Consider the following 23,863-nt stretch of genomic DNA (forward strand, 5'->3'; position numbering starts at 1 on the left):
ATGTCATTTGGAGGTGGCAGTTCAGCCGCGAAAAATGCAAGAACCTGCAAGAGATCAAAAACTGTGAAGCGACATGCCAGCATCTACACCTATCCGGAACCACCCCACAGGTGAGGAATTGATTTTCTGCTCTATTCAATCAAGCAGCTGAAACACGGTACAAGGGAAAGAATTCTTCAGGTGCTGTTTTTCTATTGCTTTGGCATGGCAAAACATCACCTGTCCAAATTCTCACTTCAGCACAACTATTGATGGACAGCTCTTGATGGCAAAATCTGATCATGCCTTGTAATGAACCGTTACAGCAAGTCCATGCTGATTTTGGACTTTAGCTCTAGAAAGTTTCTCAGCCTTGAAATTTGAAAGAGTTGAACTAAATATTTGGATTTGTTTGATGGGCCACTGTCACCCACATTCGTAATTTGCTTGGCATAGATTCACACATAGGTAAGAGAAGGAAAACCAGATCCTTTTTTTGTGCAAATGATTACTATGTAAATCTTCCTTCTAAGGGCCTAAGCCAATGGGGAAGTTTGGGATAAAATACATGGACTGGGTTTGTAAAATCGTGCGCTTGGAAATAAACAAATGTGTGTTTTCATGATGGTTTCTGAGAGAAACATTGATAATAATGGTTTCTTTTATGCGTGGTCCTTGTGGGGTCTGGTTATTTTTAGCAACTCGGATGAAGATAATGGGGATGAGAAGGTCGACAGCAATGACCCGGAGCAGATCTTCCAGAACATACAATTTCAGAAGGAAATTATGGCCAACATTTGTTGCAGGCCATGGCCCATGAGACAAAAACTCCGAGCATTGAGGTAATGGGGGTTACTTGTGGAGAATGACTGGCGTGAAACAATTGTTTTAAGGTTGCAAAGCCAATGGTCACACTCAGTGAGTTCATCTCCTTGGAGAAAAAGCCGCAAGCTATGTATCTCTCAGATTTATAGCCAACCTTTTCTCCAGAAATGCAAGGTTAGCCTATATTGTACTCTGTTTTTGCCTATTCTTTCCCTCACCAACAACGAGGCTGGAAAAAAAATGGTTGGTCTTAAGTCCTCCAGGCAGCTTCTATGGCTGAAGGAGGATTAGAACTTGGGTCTCCCCATTCCAACAGTTTCACCCCTGTACCACACTAGCTTTTGGACTGAGATGGAAGGATTTGGCCCATAGTCACCAAGGCACTTTTTGTGGCTAAGTAGAGATTTGAAACTGGATCTCTATGTCCTAATCCAGAGGTTGGGAAACTTAAACACTCAAAGATCCACAAAGGTCCTAACCAGAAGCCCCCCCGCCATTCAATTCTGGAGGCAACTGGAAATCCGGTTCCCCCATCAGAGTCTCCTCCTAGTGCAGCATCCTTTTTCCTTTACCTGTCCTAACCAAAAGCCCTATCAATTGTGGAGCCAACCAGCAACAGGGAGCCACAGCAGAGGGATGAAAGAGCCACATGCGGCTTCAGAGCTGCGGGTTGCTGACGGCTGTCCTAATTCAATACCTTTGCCATCGTATTATGTTGGCTGAATCCAGATGAACATAGTCTAAGCTAGGATGCTCTCCTTCTCTAATACCTTCTTCTTTCTTCTGTTTTTGCAACTTCTTTTACCTTAAACTCTTAACCCTCTGTCTCTCCCTCTCTTTCTCTCTCCCCCCTATATTTTTTCTCTTCTACTTCCATTGTACACAGCAATCCATTCTAAGGAAAGAAAAGAGACGTGCCTTCTTGAGATTTTCCACCAAAGAAATGACTTTTTCAGGAGTGCAGAGTATGACCAATGCTTGTAATTCAGCTGTTCAAATCTGGAAAGATACATTGGCTTTGATAAATTTAACAACAGTCTTTTAACATTTTTTCCCCTCTTGGTTTGAGGACTATGGAGCTGATTTGCTCATGTTTTCCTTTATTTCAGATTACAGACAGGCATAGAAAAGTTATTTTTCACTGTTTTTAATTTCCTCTTTCTGGCCGGTGAGACAATTTTTAATGCTCCTTATTTCCTTTTTAAAAAGCAGCATGATATAGTTAAGGTAGCTAGATTGTGTGTGCAGCTAATAAAATCTGACTTATTGGAGGCTCACTTATTACTTGTAAATAGACTATGGCTGTTTTTCATGCATTGATCAATGTGTTACTGTGCTGCTCTTTGGCTTAAGAAAAGGGTCTATGCCAAGAAATGGAGATCCTGTCTTCACAATCTACTCTGGAAATTGGAATAGTTTTTGCTTTCCTAAAGTGCCTTTAACAAGGACATTTACTCTGCTAAGTAACTGTGGAGGTGGCAACCTTTTTAATGTTCAAAGAAACATACATATTCTAATTATTATTTTTTAGTTACATGGTTTAAAGTAGTTGAGTATTATTGATATCATCCATCCCCAAGTGGGGGAATCCCTTTGTTACCAACAAACAGGATACAAGATAGGGAGTCATGGTGAATAAAACCAAGACACCTGATGGTAGACCTCGAGAGGTGAGGAAGTTTTTCATTCTTCTCCAGCGATGAAGTTCGGGAATATCCAGAATTTAAATTTGGGAATATTGGCATGCCAACCTTAAGGTCTCCCCTGGGTGAATAATTTGCATACTTTAGTAACTCATATGTGGTTGTCTGTATCCTGGGATTACATCCTCAACATTCAGCAGCAAAATGATCCATTTCATCACTGCAACATTTTTTCCCCTCAATCTGTAGTTTGGATGTTTGCAAAATTAAGAATTGTTGGAATTCAGTGGAATTCATTTTGTGTTGTTAATCAACAGCACACGTTTAGATTAGGAGGTGGTTGGTTTAAAGAGGGGAATAGAAGTGGTTTGCCTCCCGGGGATCTCCTGTTCCCAATCTGAGTCTCTCCCCACCACCACCAAAAAAACTCTTGCCGACCTTCCATTAGGCGTTAAAAACTGGGGGGTTTTCCTGAGGTTTGAGCCTCCGTATCGAGTGATCCAGCTTGGTGTAGTAATTGTGTGTTTGTTTTTTATGCTGTGTGATGCAGTCTTTTTAAATTTGCTTTCATGGTCATTGCAGGTTAGCTGCTCAGCATTCATTGTGAACTGGGTGGTCCTATAAAAATATACCTGGAATAAAGGTGGCGCAGTGGTTAGGGTGTAGTACTGCAGGCCACTTCAGCTGACTGCTATCTGCAGTTCAGCGGTTCAAATCTCACCGGCTCAAGGTTGACTCAGCCTTCCATCCTTCCGAGGTGGGTAAAATGAGGACCCAGATTGTGGGGGCGATATGCTGACTCTGTAAACTGCTTAGCGAGGGCTGAAAGCCCTATGAAGCGGTATATAAGTCTAACTGCTATTGCTATTGCTATAAATAATCAGGTTACAAAGTGCAACTTTCGCCTTCCTTGTGATGTTTCCTGAAAGCCTGGAGGCTGGATGGTGGACCCCTGACTCCTTAAACTTTGTCCCTCCCCCCACCCCCCGGCTCTCTTCTCTTGTCCACAATTTGTATTTGTATTTATTAGTTTGTCAAACACGTACAAGATAGCAGGTATAAGTATAAACATGGACATGAATGAAAGAAATGGATACAAATAGATGGGGACAGTAAGACAGGGACGGTAGGCACATTGGTGTGCTTATGCACGCCCCCTTTACTAGGGGTGGGTTGCTACCAGCATTACTGCCGGTTCGGCATGCAAAAAAAAATCTGCTGATTCATTTGAATCCCTAGCGCCGCATAACGGAGTGAGCTCCCATTACTTGTCCCAGCTTCTGCCAACCTAGCAGTTTGAAAGCACGTAAAAAATGCAAGTAGAAAAATAGGAACCACCTTTGGTGGGAAGGTAACAGTGTTCCGTGCGCCTTTGGCATTTAATCAGGACCAGGGAGAACATCTTCGGACAGCACTGGCTCTTTAGCTTTGAAATGGAGATGAGCACCACCCCCTAGAGTCGGGAACAATTAGCACATATGTGTGAGGGAACCCTTTAGCTGTAGCTGCTGTACCCTTCACTTTCCCTGTGATTTTTTTTTAAAAAAGAAGGAACATTAAAGATGTTCCCATTGTTGTAAGAATAACAAGGGCAGACTGCCTTTGGCTGCAGGAAGTCCCACTACTTGGTGCCATTTATTTAATGTTGTTTATGAAAGGGGAATGGCCGGAACCCAGAGCTATAATGAGATTTGGGTATCAAAAACTCACCGCTTTCTTCTCTTGGCAGACAAGCTAAAGAGATTGTATTGAAGTACGAAGGTCGGCTGACTCGGACAAGAGGCTATCAAGCTGCTGGAGCAGAGGTTGGTCTGGTTTTCATTAAAAGCTCCAGAGCTCACTTTTCATGAAAATGAGCCCAGCATTTCTATTTGCAGAGAGAAATATTTCTAATGATATCATTGTCATCTCAGTGGAAAATATGGAGATGTGCTGTTTACAGCTCTCCTTTGCTTTCCTGGCAAAGCTTTCTACCTTTAATGAGTATATCCGGGAGAGATTCATTGGGGGAAATTCACCTATAGTGTATTATACAGCATTTGAACACCAACTGTCTATCATATGTAGGCTTTTTCATTTAGCTTGCTGAAATGGTCGTGCTATTGATTTTTGAGTCAAAAGGCTTTCTGAAGTTTGAGCCTTTGGTTCATTCCTCCTTTTAGTAAAATCAAACTGAGCATGCATTATAAAATTCATTAGCCTTGATTGCAGAATAGATTATGTATTGAGTTGCTTTAGAACACATGGACCAATATTTGAATACATTGACATTAATCAATGAAATTTGTGAGCTACCTGGAAAAGTTGGAGAAACACACATTTAAAGGAAAACTGGTTTTTCTGTTTATGTTTTGGTTCAGAAATACGATATTACGTTAAATAGCTCAATGGCAAAGTTAATTACTGCAGCTATTATATATTTTGTTTTATATTTCAATATTAAAGTTTTGTAAAGATTACAGAATTTCATTAAAATATTACTAATATTTCAAATAAAAAAGTATTTTGAGAATGTAATTACTATAGCAAATATATCAAGTAAAATAGATTTGTAGATTTGTAGATTTATTTATTTATAGGCCGCCCTTTTCCCTGAGGGGACTCAGGGCGGCTTACAATCAAAAAAGGAAGGGGAATGTAGGACAATACAAAAAAGAAATGTGCACAAAATAAATTAGACAATAAAACTCAACATTCACTCAGCATTCGGGAGGGGCGAAAATAAGATTATCCCCAGGCCTGACAGGCTAGCCAGTTCTTGAGGGCTGTGCGGAAGGCCTGGACGGTGGTGAGGGTACGAATCTCCACGGGGAGATTGTTCCATAGTGTCGGAGCCGCAACAGAGAAGGCTCTCCTCCGAGTAGTCGCCAGTCGGCACTGACTGGCAGATGGAATACGGAGGAGGCCAACTCTATGCGATCTGATGGGACGCAGGGAGGTAATTGGCAGAAGGCGGTCTCTCAAATAGCCAGATCCACTACCATGGAGCGCTTTATAGGTGGTGAGTAGGACCTTGAAGTGCACCCGGAGATCAACAGGTAGCCAGCGCAGCTCACGGAGGATCGGTGTTATGTGGGCGAACCGTGGTGCGCCCACGATCACTCGCGCGGCCGCATTCTGAACTAGCTGAAGTCTTCGGATGCTCTTCAAGGGCAGCCCCATGTAGAGCACATTACAGTATTCCAGCCTAGAGATCACAAGGGCTCGAGTGACTGTTGTGAGGGCCTCCCGATACTGGTGAATTGGAGGAAGAAAAGACAGTATCAGCAACACAATGTTTTATAGACTATACATGTTCTAAATGTGTGTGGCTATTTTGCTTTTCCAGCTTTGGAGAAAATTTATTAGGCTTGCATATAACTTCATGGTCATCTTTATTCCTTGGGAAATGAGAATCAAGAAAATTGAAAGTAAGTATTCACATCTTGAAAAATTCAAAGTGCTGGAATTTTTTAAAAAAAATGCTAGTAATTGGGAGGTAGCTGTTGGGCTAATTCAAATCCAGTTTCCATAGCTAGTTGAATAGTAGGCTTGGTATCAGCATACTGTTTGTTCAGTATTGTTTGGTTCTGGGTTACTTGCAGGACTGCATCTCCTCACTAGCATTGGCATGACTACATTGATCGTGCCAGGAAAAGGAGCTGACTTTCCCCTATATTCATTTGTCTCCAGCAAGGGTGGGTTCCTGCCAGTTCCAACCTCTTCTATAGAAGAGGTTCCACAAATCTACAGTGCTGTTTAGAACCGGTTCCAGCTCCCTCCCTCCCCCCGCCCGTCCGCACATCATCAAGATGAAGAGCGAGAGGAGGAATTCTGGGCCTTGAAGTCCACAAGTCTTAAAGCTGTCAAGTTTGAACACCCCTGAGGGTTTTTTTCTAAGGGTCTTGTAACTTGACAGCTTTAAGACTTGTGTGCTTCAATGCCAGAGTCCCTGAGCCAACATGACTGGAGGAGGAATTCTGGGAGTTGAAGTCCACAAGTCTTAAAGCTGTCAAGTTTGAACACCCCCGAGGGTTTTTTTCTAAGGGTCTTGTAACTTGACAGCTTTAAGACTTGTGTGCTTCAATGCCAGAGTTCCTGAGCCAACATGACTGGAGGAGGAATTCTGGGAGTTGAAGTCCACAAGTCTTAAAGCTGTCAAGTTTGAACACCCCTGGGGTTGTTTTTCTTTCTAAAGGGTTTAGGGGTGCAAGGGTCTTATAACTTGACAGCTTTAAGACTTTCATGCTTCAATGCCAGAGTTCCTGAGCCAACATTTTGGTTGCTAAGCAAGAGCGTTGTTAAGTGAGTTTCACCACATTTTGCAAGTTGGCCACGCCCACCCAGTCACATGACTGCCAAGCCACTCCCACTCGGCCACATGGTTAGCAAGCCACTCCCATTTGGTCACATGGCCAACAAGCCACTCCCACAAAGCAAGCCACACCTACAGAAGAGGTTCTAAAAAATTTTGAAACCCACCACTGGTCTCCAGCATTGCCTACTTTCTGGCAAAAGCTGAAAACACTATTTCTGGAAGACTTTGAGGTCCTGATATGATGTGTTATATGTTTCTTTGCGTTTAGGTCACTTTGGCTCCGGGGTTGCCTCTTACTTCATCTTTTTGCGATGGTTGTTTGGCATCAACATTGTTCTCACCATCATGACAGGAGCCTTCGTGGTTTTGCCAGAAGTAAGTGATTCTTTCAGACTTCCAGATAGAACCCAAAGCTTGTCTGAGGTCAACAGTGGACAATTTGAGCTTGATTGAAGACCCTGAAATGGCTCAAAGTATCTTGAAGTGACTTTAGGACATCGTTTGTGGTGTCGTATGAGCCGAATACTTGAAATGGTCCGGAGATTTAATTCAATAAACTATTTTCTATTTGAAGTGGGTGGCGTGCAAGTGTTGTAAAAAAAAATCTACCTGTCTACCTATCTATCTATCTAATTTTCAGGCTTCATTTTGTTACAGATCTTGGCTGGAGATGCCTTTGGAACTGCTCCCAACAAGCAGATCCCCAGTGATCAATTTCATTCTGCGCAAGATCTGGACACCATCTGGTCTTTGGGGGCAAGCAGAAAATCTTTCTAGTACACACACACACACACACACACACACACACACACACACACACACACACACACATACACACGGAAGATAGAAGTGCCACTGATAATTATGTCATTTCTATTTCTACAGGGTTACCTTCAATACTCCGTTTTGTTCTATGGATACTATGGGCAGGCGAGGAAAATTGGGAGTGCCGGTTACCGACTTCCCCTTGCCTATTTCCTTGTTGGAATGGCAGTCTTTGCCTACAGTTTTATCATTCTCTTGAAGAAGTAAGGCGGGTCTTTTCGTAACAACCATCCGTTTAAAAAAAAAAAATCAATTCTTTTGACTTTATCTCATGTGTCGACTAGGCACTGCGAGCAACAAACTGAAAAACAAAGGCGCTTGCTTTGGGTTTCCACCTTCATTCACTGCTCCTTGAAATGCTAACTTAGAACTCTTTGATACCAAAGGGACATTTCAGAACAAGCTTCCTAGGAAGGAGATAGATGATGCGTCTAGAATTACCAATGTTTATTGTAGACCTAGGCAATGAAAGGAAGTGTAAAATTAGCCTTAGATGTCTTACCTGTCCTTCCAATATTTGCACTTACGATTTTCTCTTCTGCAAATAACTCTGGTAGGCCAAGAGGGGGAAATATTTAGCCTGATGTTTTGTTTTGTTTTTGGAGGTGGGGGCATAGGATAGAGAAGGAGGTTTAACTCCTCTATCAGAATCCTGACCAGAATTACCACCAAATCTCAGTGTTTATGTACTTGCTGTTTGCCATGCAGTGATTAACTCTACTTAGAGCACTCTGATCAGTTGAAGCACTATTTTTGAATGGACTGGTTCATACTGGCAAGCACTGAGTTAGTAAGAGCATATGTGAACCAACGTTTGGGCAACTAAAAGCAAAAATGCAGTGACCAGAACAGAAAAAAGGTCCTAAATTAAATGTGAGTGATATCTTTACGAATGCAACATCACCAAATGACCTACAGGAATTTAAGTTCTTGTTCTCCTCATTAGGAAAGATGGTAAACAAAATAAATCTATATCTATCTATCTATCTATCTATCTATCTATCTATCTATCTATCTATCTATCTATCATCTATCTATACCATCTATCTTATCTATCTATCTATCTATCTATCTATCTATCTATCTATCTATCTATCTATCTATCTATCATCTATCTATATCAAATATCATCTATCTATCATCTATCTATCTATCTATCTATCTATCTATCTATCTATCTATCTATCTATCATCTATCATCTATCTAATCTATCTATCTAAATGACTGTATGTGTCTATGTTCCAGCATAACTCTGGAGCGCTTTGAGCAATTTCAACCAAACTTGGTACACAAATGACTTATTCTCTGGAAAAAAATACTGTGGGGGTAAGACACCCCTAACACCCCTCCAGGTGTGTGCTCTATTACAATACAGCCTGTTAAGCCTAAAATGGCTTCTACTGTACTGCTGTAAAATGGCTTCTACTGTACAGCGCAATGGAGTTGTCATGGTAACAGCTTCACAGTACTCCAAAAGGAGGCTCCCTCTGATAAGGGGAAAATCCAACATTAGAAATTATGTTTGGTCCGGACATTTTCCCCCTATAAATAAATACCTGGGCAACGCCGTGTTATTAGCTAGTCAAATATAAACGGGGTAAAAATAATGGAGGTGATGATGAGATTCTATTACGATCTTAGGAAGAATTAGGAGTAGGTCGAAATATCTTAATCAGAGACTTTCGAGATCTGGGCTGAAGGATAACAATCTATGGGTCTTTTGATGGTTATAAGTATAATCTTTATTGTCATTGTACTTAAATACAATGAAATTGGTTGTTTTCCAGGATGGCCAAAAATTCAAGACTGAGCCTTGCAAGCGCTTCTGATGAAAACTACACTTTTTGTTGGCGATTGTTTTGTGCCTGGGATTACTTAATAGGCAACCCTGAAGCTGCAGAGAGCAAATCTGCAGCCATAGTGAACAGCATCAGGGTAAGCTAATCAACGTTCAAACGGGAAAAGAACGGCTGCCTATAATAAGTAGATGAGAGAAAAAACACTGTTTGAGCATCAAAACAAACAAGTGTGTGTGTGTGTGTATTGTGTGTGTGTGTATTGTGTGTGTGTGTATTGTGTGTGTCTATTGTGTCACAACCCCTGGTATGCCCAAATATGGGAGGGAGCATACTGCTTCCCTTTTCTGTCTTTCGGCTCACCCTAGGAGCCATCCAGGCAGAAAGCCATTTTTTTATGTTGCCATTTTTTCATATATATATTCAGAGGTTCCTTGAGTGGAAGGGGACCCACTGGGAGTGTTGCTAAAGCTTAAGTCATATATTCCTATGAATCCTTGGTTAGAAATAAGCCGCACAAAACTTTTCTCTGAGTGGGCAATTTAAGGGCTGTTTTATACGCTAGTGTCAGGCCTGGAAGCCATCTTTTGCATTGGGTCTTCAGATCCGTCACTTTTACTGCAGTTGAAAATTGGGAGAGGGTGTCATACGGAGTGGGATAGATAACAACATTCTTTCTCAGAAAGCCAAGGTCATCTGGCCCTGCAGCCGCAATGAGAGGACTGGGAGGCACCTCCTGTTTTTGATGGTACCTGATTGGACCATGGGATGGACATGTGGGTGCTGGGCAGGGACTTGAACTTTCTTTTGGGTGGGGAAAACTTGGAAGCTTTCAGATTCGGGTTTTCCCAGATGTGCCGATATGACATCTCTAATCAAATGGAACTTTGAGGAAACTCAAGCATCGGAGTCTTCTTTCTTTGGGGGGTGTTACTTGGGACCCTGACACATATTTTGTTCTATGTTTCTTTTAAGGAAGCTATATTGGAAGAGCAAGAAAAGAAAAAGAGCACAAACTTGTATGTATTCATATCATTTTTCCGTCTAGTGATATTTAAATGATTGGAGAGAGACCGAAGCCAGATCTCTGTCATTTAAGCTTATTATTATGCAAGCTACTGAAATGATTGGAATCTCTTTTCTGTCCCTCCCCCCCCCCCTGTACTCCCCTCCTTCAGGGCAGTGACAATAACCTTAAGAATCATTGCAAACATCTTGGTGCTTCTATGCCTTGCTGGAAGTATTTACATCATTTATTTTGTAGTGGATCGATCCCAGAAGTTGGAAAGGATGAAAAAAGAGCTGACCTTGTGGGAAAAGAATGAAGTAAGAGCGAGTCTTCTCAGCTTCAGACATTAATTGCAAAAACGGGAATTAAGACCTTGATTCCTTCTTGAATGAGCTATCTATAACTTTGACGAGCCATGATGGTAATGATGATATTATATTGGATACCCTGTCAATGTCTATGTGTTTTGAGAGGCTTGTTACCCACACCCCTGCAAAGCTATGGCAGAAATTTCATTCCATTTGCATTTTGATACCAACTTTCTTCATTTTCGACTTTCAAATCAATGAAGAAACTGAAACTTTGACTATATTTGGATACTCAAAATGTTTGTCACTTTTAAGACATCATATAAGAATACTTTAAGAAAACAAAAAACCCAAAGGCACAATTTGCCAAAAAATATTAAATACATTCATTCTATCACGGGAAGTCACTTGATAAAATGGCTTTCAAGAAAATGAATTGTATAGAAATACCTATACAAAAATGGATATCACTGTCTAAGTGCTTTTGTGGGTGAGTCAAATTTGCTATCTATTTGTCAAAAATGGTTCTGTAGCTCTCAGTGAAGAGCTACTGTATATTATGATATACAGTAGAGGCCAAAATTGTGGAAACCTTTTGGGGAAAAGTGTGTTTTTGAGGTTTGATGGCTAATAGCACCACTTTTTTTGGGGGGGGGGGGAGTTTCAAAATAATCATATTCCACTGCTGGAATGGTCTGGGAATAGTCCAGCCCTTAACTCCCCAATTGAAAATCTATGGAGCCAACTAAAGAAACTGGTTAGTCAGAAGCGACCCAGCAATAAAACAAAGTTAATAGAAGCAATCATTCAATCTTGGTTTCACATTATAACAGCCGTGGAACTAAAAGACTTGGTTCACTTGATGGGAAGACGTTGTAAGGCTGTAATTCCTGCTAAAGGTTACCCAACTAAGTATTAACCAACATGGTGATAATTTTTGTGTATATCGTTTTTTTCTACGGTGATAATGTTTGTATATCTCATTTCACTTTTCTTCTTTATAACTGCTATTCTAATAGCAAATCCTTCATAAAGGTTATTGCATTGCAGTCTTGATTAAATTATCTTTCCATTGGTATATAATTTTATGGTACTTACTCCAAAAATGGTGGTGTTATTGGCTAGTTTTACAAAATAAACTTTTCCCAAAAGGTTTCCACAGTTTTGGCCACTACTGTTCACAATGGCTTAATAGTCGCATAAAAATCAAGCACTTTCCCCCCCCCCCCCCCTGAAAATAACACATTCTTCTCTTACTTCCAGGTGAGTGTAGTTGTCTCTCTGATCACCATGCTTGCACCATCGGCCTTTGAACTGATAGCTGCATTAGAAATGTATCACCCCCGAACTACTCTGCGCTTCCAGCTTGCCAGGTGTGGGAAATCAACTGCCTCACAACAAGTTAGCAAAATGAAAATGGCCTTTATCATTTCCACCTGGTGTGCCAGATGGAATAGGAGTGGACGTACAGTGGGGGAAAAAACATTTGCTAATTGTTGTCTCTCTTGGCTTTTCCACCCCACCAGAGTTTTGGTCTTATATTTGGGAAATCTCTACAGCTTGATCATTGCCCTTCTGGATAAAGTGGATAGCATGAGCTTTGTTGTAAGTTGCAAATCATAACCATCTTGGGTAGGAGGATGATCTCTCTGCTTTGCAATAATCCCCTTGAAACAAATAGGGATTTTGTTGAACTAAAACACCTCCACGAACAGTTGAGACAGAATTATGCATCTGAAACTCTCCACTACGTCATTGTAAAAATGATAAAGTGTTAACTCTCTCATAGTCTGCCTTGTCCCTTTTATTTGTAATACTTATTTTTTAAAAATATTAACTCATAAATGTGATCTCATTTGGGTTGGAATATAAGAATGATTTTATAACAGAAATTCAATCCCCGTGATTCATAAACCTGACATAACGGGATAAATTGCATTGCTGCAGATTAAAAAGAAGTACTATGTAAGAATAACAGAATATTCAATTTGTTTACCTCCATGGCCCTAACCAGGGATGTACTGGTTATTGGGACCGCACTCCAAAAAGTGATATTGGAAACACAACATTAGAATAGAATGGTATGGAATAGAATAGAATAGAACAGAACAGAATAGAATAACAGAGTTGGAAAGGACCTTGGAGGTCTTCTAGTCCAACCCTCTGCTCAGGCAGGAAACCCTACATCACTTCAGACAAATGGATATCCAACCTCTTCTTAAAAACTTCCAGTGCTGGAGCATTCACAACTTCTGGAAGCAAGTTGTTTCACTGATTAATTGTTCTAACTGTCAGGAAATTTCTCCTTAGTTCTAGTTGGGTCTCTTAGTTTCCATCTATTGCTTCTTGTCCTGCCTTCAGGTGCTTTGGAGAATACTTTGACTGCCTCTTCTTTGTAGCAACCCCTGAGATATTGGAACACTGCTACCATGTCTCCCCTAGTCCCTCTTTTCATTAAACTACACATACCTAGTTCCTGCAACCATTCTTCATATGTTTTAGCCTCCAGTCCCCTGATCATCTTTGTTCCTTTTCTTAAGTATATTCAAGATATTAAGTATACTCAAGATAAGAACTAAACATGTTTTGATTTAATTTAAATGTTTTAAATATTTTTTCTCTCTTAGCATATGGCAATTATAACTAAGCCGTAATTTGGGGGTAGGAGGGAAACTCTAGGCTCCACTGCCTAGATTTTGGCAAAGCCCAGGTATTTTTAAGGCTGCAGACTGTGACTTAAAAGCTTTAAACAGGAGTGGGAAGGTGGAAGGACTACTCTCTGAGATTAAATTTCAACGTATGATTTCAGGAGACTCAAGTTCATAAAAATAGAAGCAACGCCATGGATACCACTACCTTCTTAGCAGCGAAAATCCTTCCGGAGCACAACTTTTCAACCCCAACTCCAAACATGCAAACGATTAAGAATGGCACTTTCCTTATGTCTGAGAATCACACCCACAGCTACGCTCACCTGGTTGGACTCAACAATACAGCACCGTATGACTCCAGTGGTGAAAGTCACCAAACTCAATGCTGGGAAACCTACGTTGGCCAAGTATGTCTCATCCTTTACCCAAGCGGTTTTCTTTTTCCATTGGTGGCACCAGAACGGAAGAAATGTTTGGCATAAAGATCAAAGGAGGCCCATCTTCCCATCCTTACTATTATTGCTTCTGCTGTTTCTAAAGTATCAAGGACCCTGCTTTTTAAAAAAAATAAATACTCCACTTACAAATACGTTACCCATTTAAATATTAAATGCCTAGGGAGTAATTCACGTTTTTTTAAAGTGTTTTTAAAGTGTTTTTTAAAGTGTTTTTAAAGTGTTACTGTTGATCATTGCATTGTGTTTGTGGTTTGTTTCAGGAGATGTTGAAGTTGTCAATTATCGACATGCTGTTCACAGTAGCTAGCATCCTCCTGATCGATTTCTTCCGTGGGCTTTTTGTTCGCTACTTAAGTGACTGCTGGTGTTGGGATCTGGAAAGCAAGTTTGTAAGTACAGGTTCAAACAAATAATAAAAAGGTACAAATGGGAACCGTGATGGCGCAGGGGTTAGAATGCAGTATTGCAGGCTAACTCTGCCCACTGCCAGGAGTTCAGTCCTGACCGGCTCAAGGTTGACTCCCACTTCTATCCTTCCGAGGAAGGTAAAATGAGGACCCAGATTGTTGGGGGCAATGTGCTGACCCTGTAAACCACTTAAAGAGGGCACTGTGAAGCAGTATGTGCCATTGCTATTGCCATATTCCATGCATGTAGGAAGGACCCTTGCTAAATCTTCCTTCTCCATTGCTTTCAGTGAGTGGCACATAACACTTTCAACCAATAGGTGGCAATATTCCATTTAATTTCATCTGAATCAATAACCCAAGAGCAGATCACTAAATGCCTAAAATCGGTATTTCTTAAAGTCTGGACAGAGGATCCCTGAAATTACCCAAGATCCTCTCAGGGGGCCTGCAGAAATAAAATTATTTGTCAGCCTATGTTGAAAAATAATATTTAAATCCTTTCAAACAATCATGAGAAGTGGTTGTGGCTGCAAAAACACCAGAATCTGCAATACAGTAAATAATGATAAATATAACCCATGCAAACAGAAACTCTTTTATCCTATATAATTTTTAAAAGGGTCAAAAGGAAACAGAGGAGAAAAAAGTGCAAGAAACATTGCCCCAGATGTGTCTCTTTTAAAAAATTGCTACTAAATCTTTTTGTTGTTGTTACTTTGCAGCCAGAATATGGGGAATTCAAAATAGCAGAAAATGTCCTGCATTTGGTCTACAATCAAGGAATGATCTGGTAACAAATTAACTTCATTCTGTTTATTTTAGAGATTGTTAATCTTTGAGGGACGTACAGTTATATTGCCTTTGAACCCCAGATCAATAACTGCATTCAAAAAAGGGAAATTGTTTACTAAGGGTTGTATAATGTTAGTTTGTCTGCATTAGTATTTCCTTGATTGGGGCATTCTTTACTCAATGGTTGGTCTAGTGTGAACAGAATAGAATAGAATATAACAGAAGAATAGAATAGAATAGAATAGAATAGAATAGAATAGAATAGAATAGAATAGAATAGAATAACAGAGTTGGAAGGGACCTTGGAGGTCTTCCAGTCCAACCCCCTGCTCAGGCAGGAAACACTATAACATTTCAGACAAATGGTTATCCAACATCTTCTTAAAAACTTCCAGTGTTGGAGCATTCACAACTTCTTGAACCAAGTTGTTCCACTGGTTAAGGAAATTTCTCCTCAGTTCTAAGTTGCTTCTCTCCTTGATTAGTTTCCACCCATGGCTTCTTCTCCTGCCCTCAGGTGCTTTGGAGAATAGTTTGATTCCCTCTTCTTTGTGGCAGCCTCTGAGATATTAGAAGGCTGCTCTCATATCTCCCCTAATCCTTCTTTTCATTAAACTAGACATACCCAGTTCCTGCAACCGTCCTTCATATGTTTTAGCCTTCAGTCCCCTAATTGTTTTTGTTATTCTTCCCTGCACTCTTCCTTTCCCTTTAGCTGAGGACTAATCACCTTTGTTGCTCTTCTCTGCACTCTCTCTAGAGTCTCAACATCTTTAATCTGGGTGTGAATCTTTGCTCATGTGGGTGATGGCCAAATTCATCTTGTCATGTTGGCCAAATTCATCAATAGCTGAACCCATTCCGAATGAAGCAAGAAAAACTTGTTCATTAATATCCTGCTTCCCAAATTAAAACACTGACGAGTGGGCTCTGGTTCTTCCCATTCCTAGGATGGGAGCCTTCTTTTCCCCTTGCCTGCCGGCATTCAACGTCCTCAAGCTGATTGGGCTGATGTACCTGAGAAGTTGGGCAGTGTTGACCTGTAATGTCCCCCATCAGCAAGTCTTCCGGGCTTCAAGGTTGGTTACTTCACATGTAGGCTTGAAACAGTGATTGTTCTCACAATTGTTGGTAGAAACAAAACAAAAAGAAACATTTAAGGGTCAGAAACTGAATGGATTAGACACCTGAGTTTTTAAAATTTAACTTGGCTTTTTAAATCTAAAAGTTAAATTTATTGACTCTATTCACAGAACTTAGAATTGTGTTCTGACCCTCACCTTGTCCGTTCAAAAATGAAAGCCAAACAGAACGTTCAAAGGAATATTTTTATCAGTCCCGGCTCTTGCTGGCTGCGAGCCCAAAATAAACACAGATAAATGCTCTGGCAAAAGTCCTAACTCATAAACTGCTACAAAACAAGATTATATAAATCAAGTCACTTATCCAAGTGCTTTTCTCGATGGTTGCACACGATTAGAACAGAAATGGAACGTTGACTTCTGCCACCAGGGCGTGGCACCATCAGTCTTTTATCCGCAGAAGGAGATCCTAATGAGCAACAGCTGCTCGTTATCATCTCCTGTGAGTCCTCAATTGTTCCTTACTTCGGTCAGCCCTTCTCCTGTGTGCATCCCGAAACAACTCACAGGAGGTTTCTATGTCAGCCTCTCTCACTGACCCAAGGCTCAGTCATTACCTGGGAACCAACTAGTCTCTCTGAGCCCTGCTCGGAGTCAGAACCCTGTCCTGGGCCCTCCGCCTCCTCCAGGCCTGACTCATAGGGCCCCTCGCTGTCAGAGTCTGATAGCAGCTCCAAAGGCTCCTGCCGAGCCACAACAGAATTGTAAGGCTGGGAGGGCCATTGGAGGTCTTCTAGTCCAACTCCCTGCTCAAGCAGGAGACTTATACCATCACAGTCAAATGGTTGTCCATTCTGTTGTTTTTTTTTTAAGCCTCCAGTGATGAACACCCACAACTCTGGCAGGCAAGAATGTGACATGTGTAACAATGTGACTTTCCTTTTCAGATCTAACAACTTCTACTTAGCTATGCTCCTATTTATGCTCTTTCTGTGTATGCTCCCAACTATCTTTGCTATTGCACGCTACAAGCCATCTCTAACCTGTGGCCCATTTAGGTAAGTGGATCCTGGCATTGCTTCACTTAACATTTTAAGCTATCTTCATAGCAATCACCTACTTTGTGTTAACTTAAAAAAAATAAAACCAGGGAAAGAATTCTAGCTTGTTGTCTACTTTCAAATGAGTAATCCATATATAGGCAAATTAACAGATTAACAGAGTTGGAAGGTACCTATAGCAATAGCAATAGCAGTTAGACTTATATACCGCTTCATAGGGCTTTCAGCCCTCTCTAAGCGGTTTACAGAGTCAGCATATCGCCCCCACAGTCTGGGTCCTCATTTCACCCACCTCGGAAGGATGGAAGGCTGAGTCAACCTTGAGCCGGTGAGATTAGAACCGCTGAACTGCAGATAACAGTCAGCTGAAGTGGCCTGCAGTACTGCACCCTAACCACTGCGCTCATTCCATAGATAATGTTATTGGAAGATATTGTGGTTGTGGAGTGCTGATTTCTCATAATTAGATAGCTCTATGGATGTATTTTATGCATCGTTGTCATAAAATGGACACATGTCATGAAAATAAGCAATATTTGAAAGTTTGGGTGCACAAAAGAACTGGGTTGAACTGGGATAGTCTACTGATCAGGTTGCTGATCTATGCCTTTTAATTTGCTTTATTTACACGGTCTTCTGAGAGTTGAGGTTCAGCAACCAGTGGAGGTCAAAATGGAGGTAGATAAGAAACCTTGAGTTCAATTCAGTGGTGGGTTTCAAATTTTTTTGGAATGTCTTCTGTAGGTGTGGGCTGCTTTCCGGGTCCACTGGTGGAACCTCTTCTAACCGGTTTGGTAGATTTGACGAACCGGTTCTACCAAATAGTTGCGAACTGGTAGGAACCCACCTCTGATTCAGCTTGAAAAGGTTTGAATCCCAACTTGTATAGGAATTGTATAGGAAACTTGTGGTCTATCGAAGTATGGATTTTTTTTATCCCACCAGCTTGCTCAATTGCTGGTTATTTTTTTCCCCAGGAAAATAAAAGGCTCAAAGTCTTCCTAGTTCAGAGCTAGGCTGTGAACAAAAAAATATATATTTTGAAATGTTTAAAATGCTGCAGATTTTCTGAGACAACAATTGAATGTTTCTCATCTAGTGGGCAAGAAAAAATCTACGACATTGTGTCTGAAACTATTCGAAATGACTTTCCTCCCTGGTTCAACTCTGTGATGGCTTACCTCAGTAGTCCTGTTGTGGTCCTTCCAGCTTTGTTATTACTCTTGTAAGTCTAAGTACTTTTATTTGATTTTTGTGGTCAGTCTTTCAAGTAGACCCCAAACTATGTTTTCCGAAGAATCTGGCCATATCGTTATCCTGGGAGAACTTCCATTTTAGCCAGCAAATGGGAGAGGCTAAGAAATAATGATAGCAATAGCACTTAGACATATACTGCTTCACAGTGCTTTACAGCCCTCTCTAAGCAGTTTACAGAGTCAGCCTCTTGCCCCCAACAATCTGGGTCCTCATTTTACCCACTTCGGAAGGATGGAAGGCTGAGTCAACCTTGAGCTGGTCAGGATCAAACTCCTGGCAGTGGGCAAAGTTAGCCTACAATACTGCATTCTCACCACTGCACCATGAGAAAGGAGAATGAGAAAGGGAATAAGAGAGGAAGGAAGGAAGGAAGGAATAGCAATAGGACTTAGACTTATATACCGCTTCATAGTGCTTTTACAGCTCCCTCTAAGTGGTTTACAGAGCCAGCCTATTGCCCCTAACAATCTGGGTCCTCATTTTACCTACCTCGGAAGGATGGAAGGCTGAGTCAACCTTGAGCCAGGCAGGGTTGAACTGTGTGTGCTGGGCAGAGTTAGCTTGCAATAGCAATAGCACTTAGCTTTTAGCACTTCATAGTGCTTTATTTAACAATAGAACTCACCTTTATATACTGCTTCATAGTGCTCTACATAGCAATAGCACTTAAGACTTATATACTGCTTTACAGTGCTATACAGCCCTCTCTAAGCAATTTTATGGGGTCAGCCTATTGCTCCCAACAACCTGGGTCCTCATTTTACCCACCTAAAATGGTGAGATTTGAACTGGCAAATTGCAGTCAGTCAGCAGAAGTAGCCTGCAGTACTGCAGTTTAACCACTGGGCCACTGTGGCTCATAATACTAAAAAAGATCTCTGCATTTAGATAGGGAATGTATTGGGTTTATGCCTTGTGCCTTCTAAGTATTAATCAGGTCTGCTCTGGCTTAGCTTCTAAATCCAAACAAGGTGACGATGTATTATTGCCAGTGGCTGGGAAGAAATCTCCTTATTATGGAAACAAATTATTGTAATTACGTTTATTCAGTTCTTTCAATTTAATGTGATGTAAATCAAAGACATTTCTCCTGATATTTTTTTCCCCTCCAGCATGCTAATATATTACCTGCAGAGTATTGCGAGGTCTTTAAAATTCACCAATAACCAACTGAGGATGCAGATCCAAACAGTAAGTGCTGACTAAAGGCGCATGTGATGTTTTTGATATTTTTTTAAAAATAAAAAGATAAAATTGGTTCTTAACAGAAAGAAGAATGAATCAACAGAGGGGTACAGATCACTTTTATACCTACAAATGTCATTTGATGTTTGAATGCAATGGGTTTTTTTTTCCAACAGAAGTATTATATAAGGCTGAACTTTTAACGAATTAATTTGCTATCTGTTTTAGGAAAGAACTGAAGACAAGAAAAAAGTGGTCAAAATGGCTGCAGGTAAGCAGAAACGCCCATAAAGCACTTAACATTATTGGACTGTATACGTTGTTCGGTTATCTTTTTCACAAAATGCAATAATAATTGAAAGCAAAAGCGGTCATATGAAACATATGGAGATCTATCCTAGCTATATTCGCTCGATACAGAAAGAACCAGAAGAAGATTGTGACAAATTTCAGACCAATGCATTCCTTAGAGAATCAGCTTTTGAAACTCTTAGGACTGAGTTACAATCAGAATTTATTTATTTATATTTATTTATTTATTTATTTATTTATTTATTTATTTATTTGACTTATATACCGCTTCATAGGGCTTTCAGCCATCTCTAAGCGGTTTACAGTTTTTTAGCAAATTGAGTCAGCAACAATCAGATTTTATTTATTTATTTATTTATTTATTTATTAGACTTATATACCGCTTCATAGGGCTTTCAGCCATCTGTAAGCGGTTTACAAATTTTTTAGCAAATTGAGTCAGCAACTTGCCCCCACAGTCCGGGTCCTCATTTCACCCACCTCGGAAGGATGGAAGGCTGAGTCGACCTTGAGCCGGTGAGATTTGAACCGCTGAACTGCAGATCACAGTCAGCTAAAGTGGCCTAACCACTGCGCCACCTCGGCTCATTCAAGAATTCCCAGTGAGATTTGATTTAAGAAGCCGTACTTTGTTCCACTTTGGTTGTGGCTTATACAAAGTTGGCACATCATGGTTTATGGTTTAGGACAATATGTGAATCCAGCTTCTGGTTCTTATTTAACAAGCCACGATTAAAGCACGTTAAGAGCCTAGGTGGGGCAGTGGTTAGGGTGCAGTACTGCAGGCCACTTCAGCTGACTGTTATCTGCAGTTCAACAGTTCAAATCTCACCGGCTCAAGGTTGACTCAGCCTTCCATCCTTCCGAGGTGGGTGAAATGAGGACCCAGACTGTGGGGGCGATATGCTGATTCTGTAAACCGCTTAGAGAGGGCTGAAAGTCCTATGAAGCGGTATATAAGTCTAATAAATAAATAAATAAATAAATTTTAACACAATGGGCAAATTCAGTTGGAGGATGCTAGTTGAGTTACTAGGGTTGGGCACTCTCGTGCATGGATTAAATATGTGCTACACTATATTGATAGGTTCCAGCTGATGACTGAAGAAGCTATGACTGACTTTCCCTCCCCTCTAAACTTTATTTTTTAGCTAGAATCCAAAACGTGGAAGGAAATGGCAAGAGGCCCGAACAGGAGACTGACGTCATCAGTCAGGAGTCTTCAGCTCGGTCCTCAACCCCTAGGAAAAATGGCAGTGTAATAAACTTTGAGTCTCCCAAAGCCAGTCAGATACAGACAATATCTCAGTCGGTACCACCACCTGAAATACTGAAGGCAGTGGGGCCATCCCCAGCAAAAGATAATCCAGGTGTGCCAACACCTGTAGCGCCAATACCCATCACTCCAACGCCGCCTGTTCCTGAGATGGTGAAGCCTAGAACAGAACCTTCAATCAACAGGTAAGACCCTTCCCGAGAATTAGAGAGAAACCAGAGACAGTAACCGGCCAAAGTTAGCTTTGGCTTTCATGTGGGACTAGAACTCACTGTCTCCTGGTGATTAGCCCAAAGTTACCCAACTGCTTTCATGTCTGAGGTGGGACTTGAACCTGCAGTCTCCTGCTTTCTAGCCTGGTGTCTTAACTGCGAGACCAAACCCCTTAACCATCCTGTCCCTCTCTCCCTTTCTTAGATACCCGAACACGATCCACGGGAGTGCTAGTGAACTCTGCAAAGCTAAAGTCTATACTCCTGTAAAGGTGAGGAAACCCGTGGAAGATGTTCATTCAGATCCCTTATTCAGAAAGTGCCCCCCACAAATGAAGCCGGAGCCTCACGGGGCCCCCGGAGGGCCCCCTTTTGTGGGCCGCAGAGCTCACACAGCCAAGTACTACATTCTCAACGAGCACCAGCCCCGTAAAAAAGTCCTCCGTGCCACCACTCGGCTGCCAAGGAACGTCCGAGTGGACGAGGCAGGAGACTTTGTGGAGTTGTATCCCCGTCACATCCGAAGATATGTGGTTCGAACGCCCCGCAGGGCCTACTCGCCTCATTACACCGAGGAGGAGGAAGAAGAGTACAGAAGAGGTGTCGCTAAGCAGACTCACCGCCCTCGGTCCCTGTCGGACCTTCGAGCCCCCTCTCGCTTCTACATTGGGGAGTGGACCGACAACCAAGTTCTGCCAAGCAGGTCTCTGGCGAAAATGCACTACAAGTCTTGGGAAGATGGTTTTGGGTTGACTTACGGCCGGGGACCCCATCCCCACAGGAAGATACACCTGAAGAATATTGAATTTGACCAGCATTATCCCGAACACCCTGGCAAATCCAAGGCCAAACCCAAACCGGCTCCATCTCCCACCGAGTCTGATTCCATTTCTCCTGAATCGAGCAGCGACCAGCCCACCAGTGGCAACGATCAGTACATCCAAGTCATTCCCAGCAAAGAGAAGTATCTGAAACGGGGGGCGAAAGGAACCCCCCAAAAGACAAAGACTAGCATGGAGTTGAACCTGGCTGAAATGAATGACCTGATATGCTCCAATGTCTAAAGTGGAGGGGAAAGACTGCAACATTTGAGAACTGCAAACTTGAGCGACCCCCTCAGAGCTCTGTCGGGTACCCCCCAAATGCTTCTGCTTTGCGTAAGCATTGCTACATTCCCCTTAAGGACGAATGTTGGGCTAGCTCCGCTCCTGTAACATCCTCCCTATTTGCTTATTCTTGGCTGAATTATCCTCGCTCTATCGTTATACTGCAATCAATGACCCTTTAAAATCATTAACAAGCATAGAGAACAAACTGATCCCAGGCTATGAATCTTGGTGTATTTAAGTAATGGATTCTGGCAATAGCAGGCCAGCTCACCAGAACAGGGGCGGCGGCCTCTGTTCAGTTCAATTACTCTGCTCACTCCAGGTGTTCAATAAAATATTAACTAGCAACAGTTTGCATATGGTAGAAAGAACAACTCTGATTGATTTATCGATTAGATTTTTCTCTCGTCAGTTCAGTTCAGTTCAGTTCAGTTTATTGTATTTGTATGCTGCCCTTTTCCCCCGAAGGGGGACTCAGGGCGGCTCACAACTCGAACCGGGCGGGGAAAATTTAAAAAACAAACATAACAATATACAATTTAAAACTCACAACAGTCATACCATTCGAGACGGGGGCAACAGCTCTTTAACCCCAGGCCTGTCGGAACAGCCAGGTTTTGAGGGCTTTGCGGAAGGCCTGGAGGGTGGTGAGGGTTCGAATCTCCAGGGGGAGTTCGTTCCAGAGGGTCGGAGCAGCCACAGAGAAGGCTCCCCTCCGGGTAGTTGCCAGTCGACACTGGCCGGCGGATGGAATTCGGAGGAGGCCTAATCTGTGGGATCTAATCGGTCTAGTGGAGGTAATTGGCAGCAGGCGGTCTCTCAAGTACCCAGGTCCAATACCATGAAGGGCTTTATAAGTGACGACTAGCGCCTTGAAGCGTATCCGGAGACCAATAGGCAGCCAGTGCAGCTCGTGGAGGATAGGTGTTACGTGGGTGAACCGAGGTACACCCACGATCGCTCGCGCGGCTGCATTCTGGACAAGCTGAAGTCTCCGAATTTCTTAGTTTGTAAGTAACTCAAGGCAGCGAACGGACCTAATATTCCTTCTGCACATATTTTCTTGACAACAGCCCTGTGAGGTGGGTTGGGCTGAAAGAGAGTGACTGGCCCAAACAGCTTTCGTGCCTAAATCAGAAATAGCATTCACTGTCTCCTGATTTCCGGCACACTTAACCACTGAGCAATTAATTTAACAATACTATTAACCAAAAACAATGTTGCTGGTTTTCCCACCTGCCCCAAATCTCATTGTAATAGAGGTTTTTAGCTTCTATTTCCATCCGATTTCCCACAAGAGGAAAACAAATAAACCGTTAAAGATGGAAACATGGTTAAAGCCACTTTTTGTCCTGAAGCATTGAGGGCATCTGCA

General features: G+C 41.8%; 1 protein-coding gene across 1 annotated transcript; it reads left to right on the plus strand.

The window, feature by feature from the left end:
* On the plus strand, positions 1-22,476 carry TMC3 (transmembrane channel like 3). Its single transcript, XM_087707595.1, has 22 exons — positions 1-110; positions 678-821; positions 4,177-4,252; positions 5,776-5,857; positions 7,013-7,119; positions 7,402-7,500; positions 7,630-7,772; positions 9,358-9,505; positions 10,342-10,385; positions 10,545-10,692; positions 11,947-12,056; positions 12,210-12,288; positions 13,493-13,741; positions 14,053-14,181; positions 14,925-14,992; positions 15,945-16,073; positions 17,024-17,134; positions 18,237-18,362; positions 19,507-19,585; positions 19,808-19,850; positions 21,043-21,352; positions 21,585-22,476. Exons 1-22 carry the CDS (start codon positions 1-3, stop codon positions 22,441-22,443), a joined length of 3,393 nt encoding a protein of 1,130 aa, XP_087563721.1. The 3' UTR covers positions 22,444-22,476.
* Positions 22,477-23,863: the final 1,387 nt, after the last annotated feature.

This window comes from Thamnophis sirtalis, unplaced genomic scaffold (assembly GCF_051295495.1).
Source record: "Thamnophis sirtalis isolate CommonGarterSnake01/CBP01778 unplaced genomic scaffold, rThaSir2_p1.2 scaffold_2, whole genome shotgun sequence".
Taxonomy (NCBI): Eukaryota; Metazoa; Chordata; class Lepidosauria; order Squamata; family Natricidae; genus Thamnophis; species Thamnophis sirtalis.

Excerpts from the sequence above, each read along its gene's own strand:
- TMC3 (XM_087707595.1), top strand. The coding sequence starts at position 1 with ATGTCATTTGGAGGTGGCAGTTCAGCCGCGAAAAATGCAAGAACCTGC. Across the intron at positions 7,773-9,357 it reads TTTATCATTCTCTTGAAGAA|GATGGCCAAAAATTCAAGAC; the intron begins GTAAGGCGGGTC and ends GTTGTTTTCCAG. Across the intron at positions 19,851-21,042 it reads AGTGGTCAAAATGGCTGCAG|CTAGAATCCAAAACGTGGAA; the intron begins GTAAGCAGAAAC and ends TTTATTTTTTAG.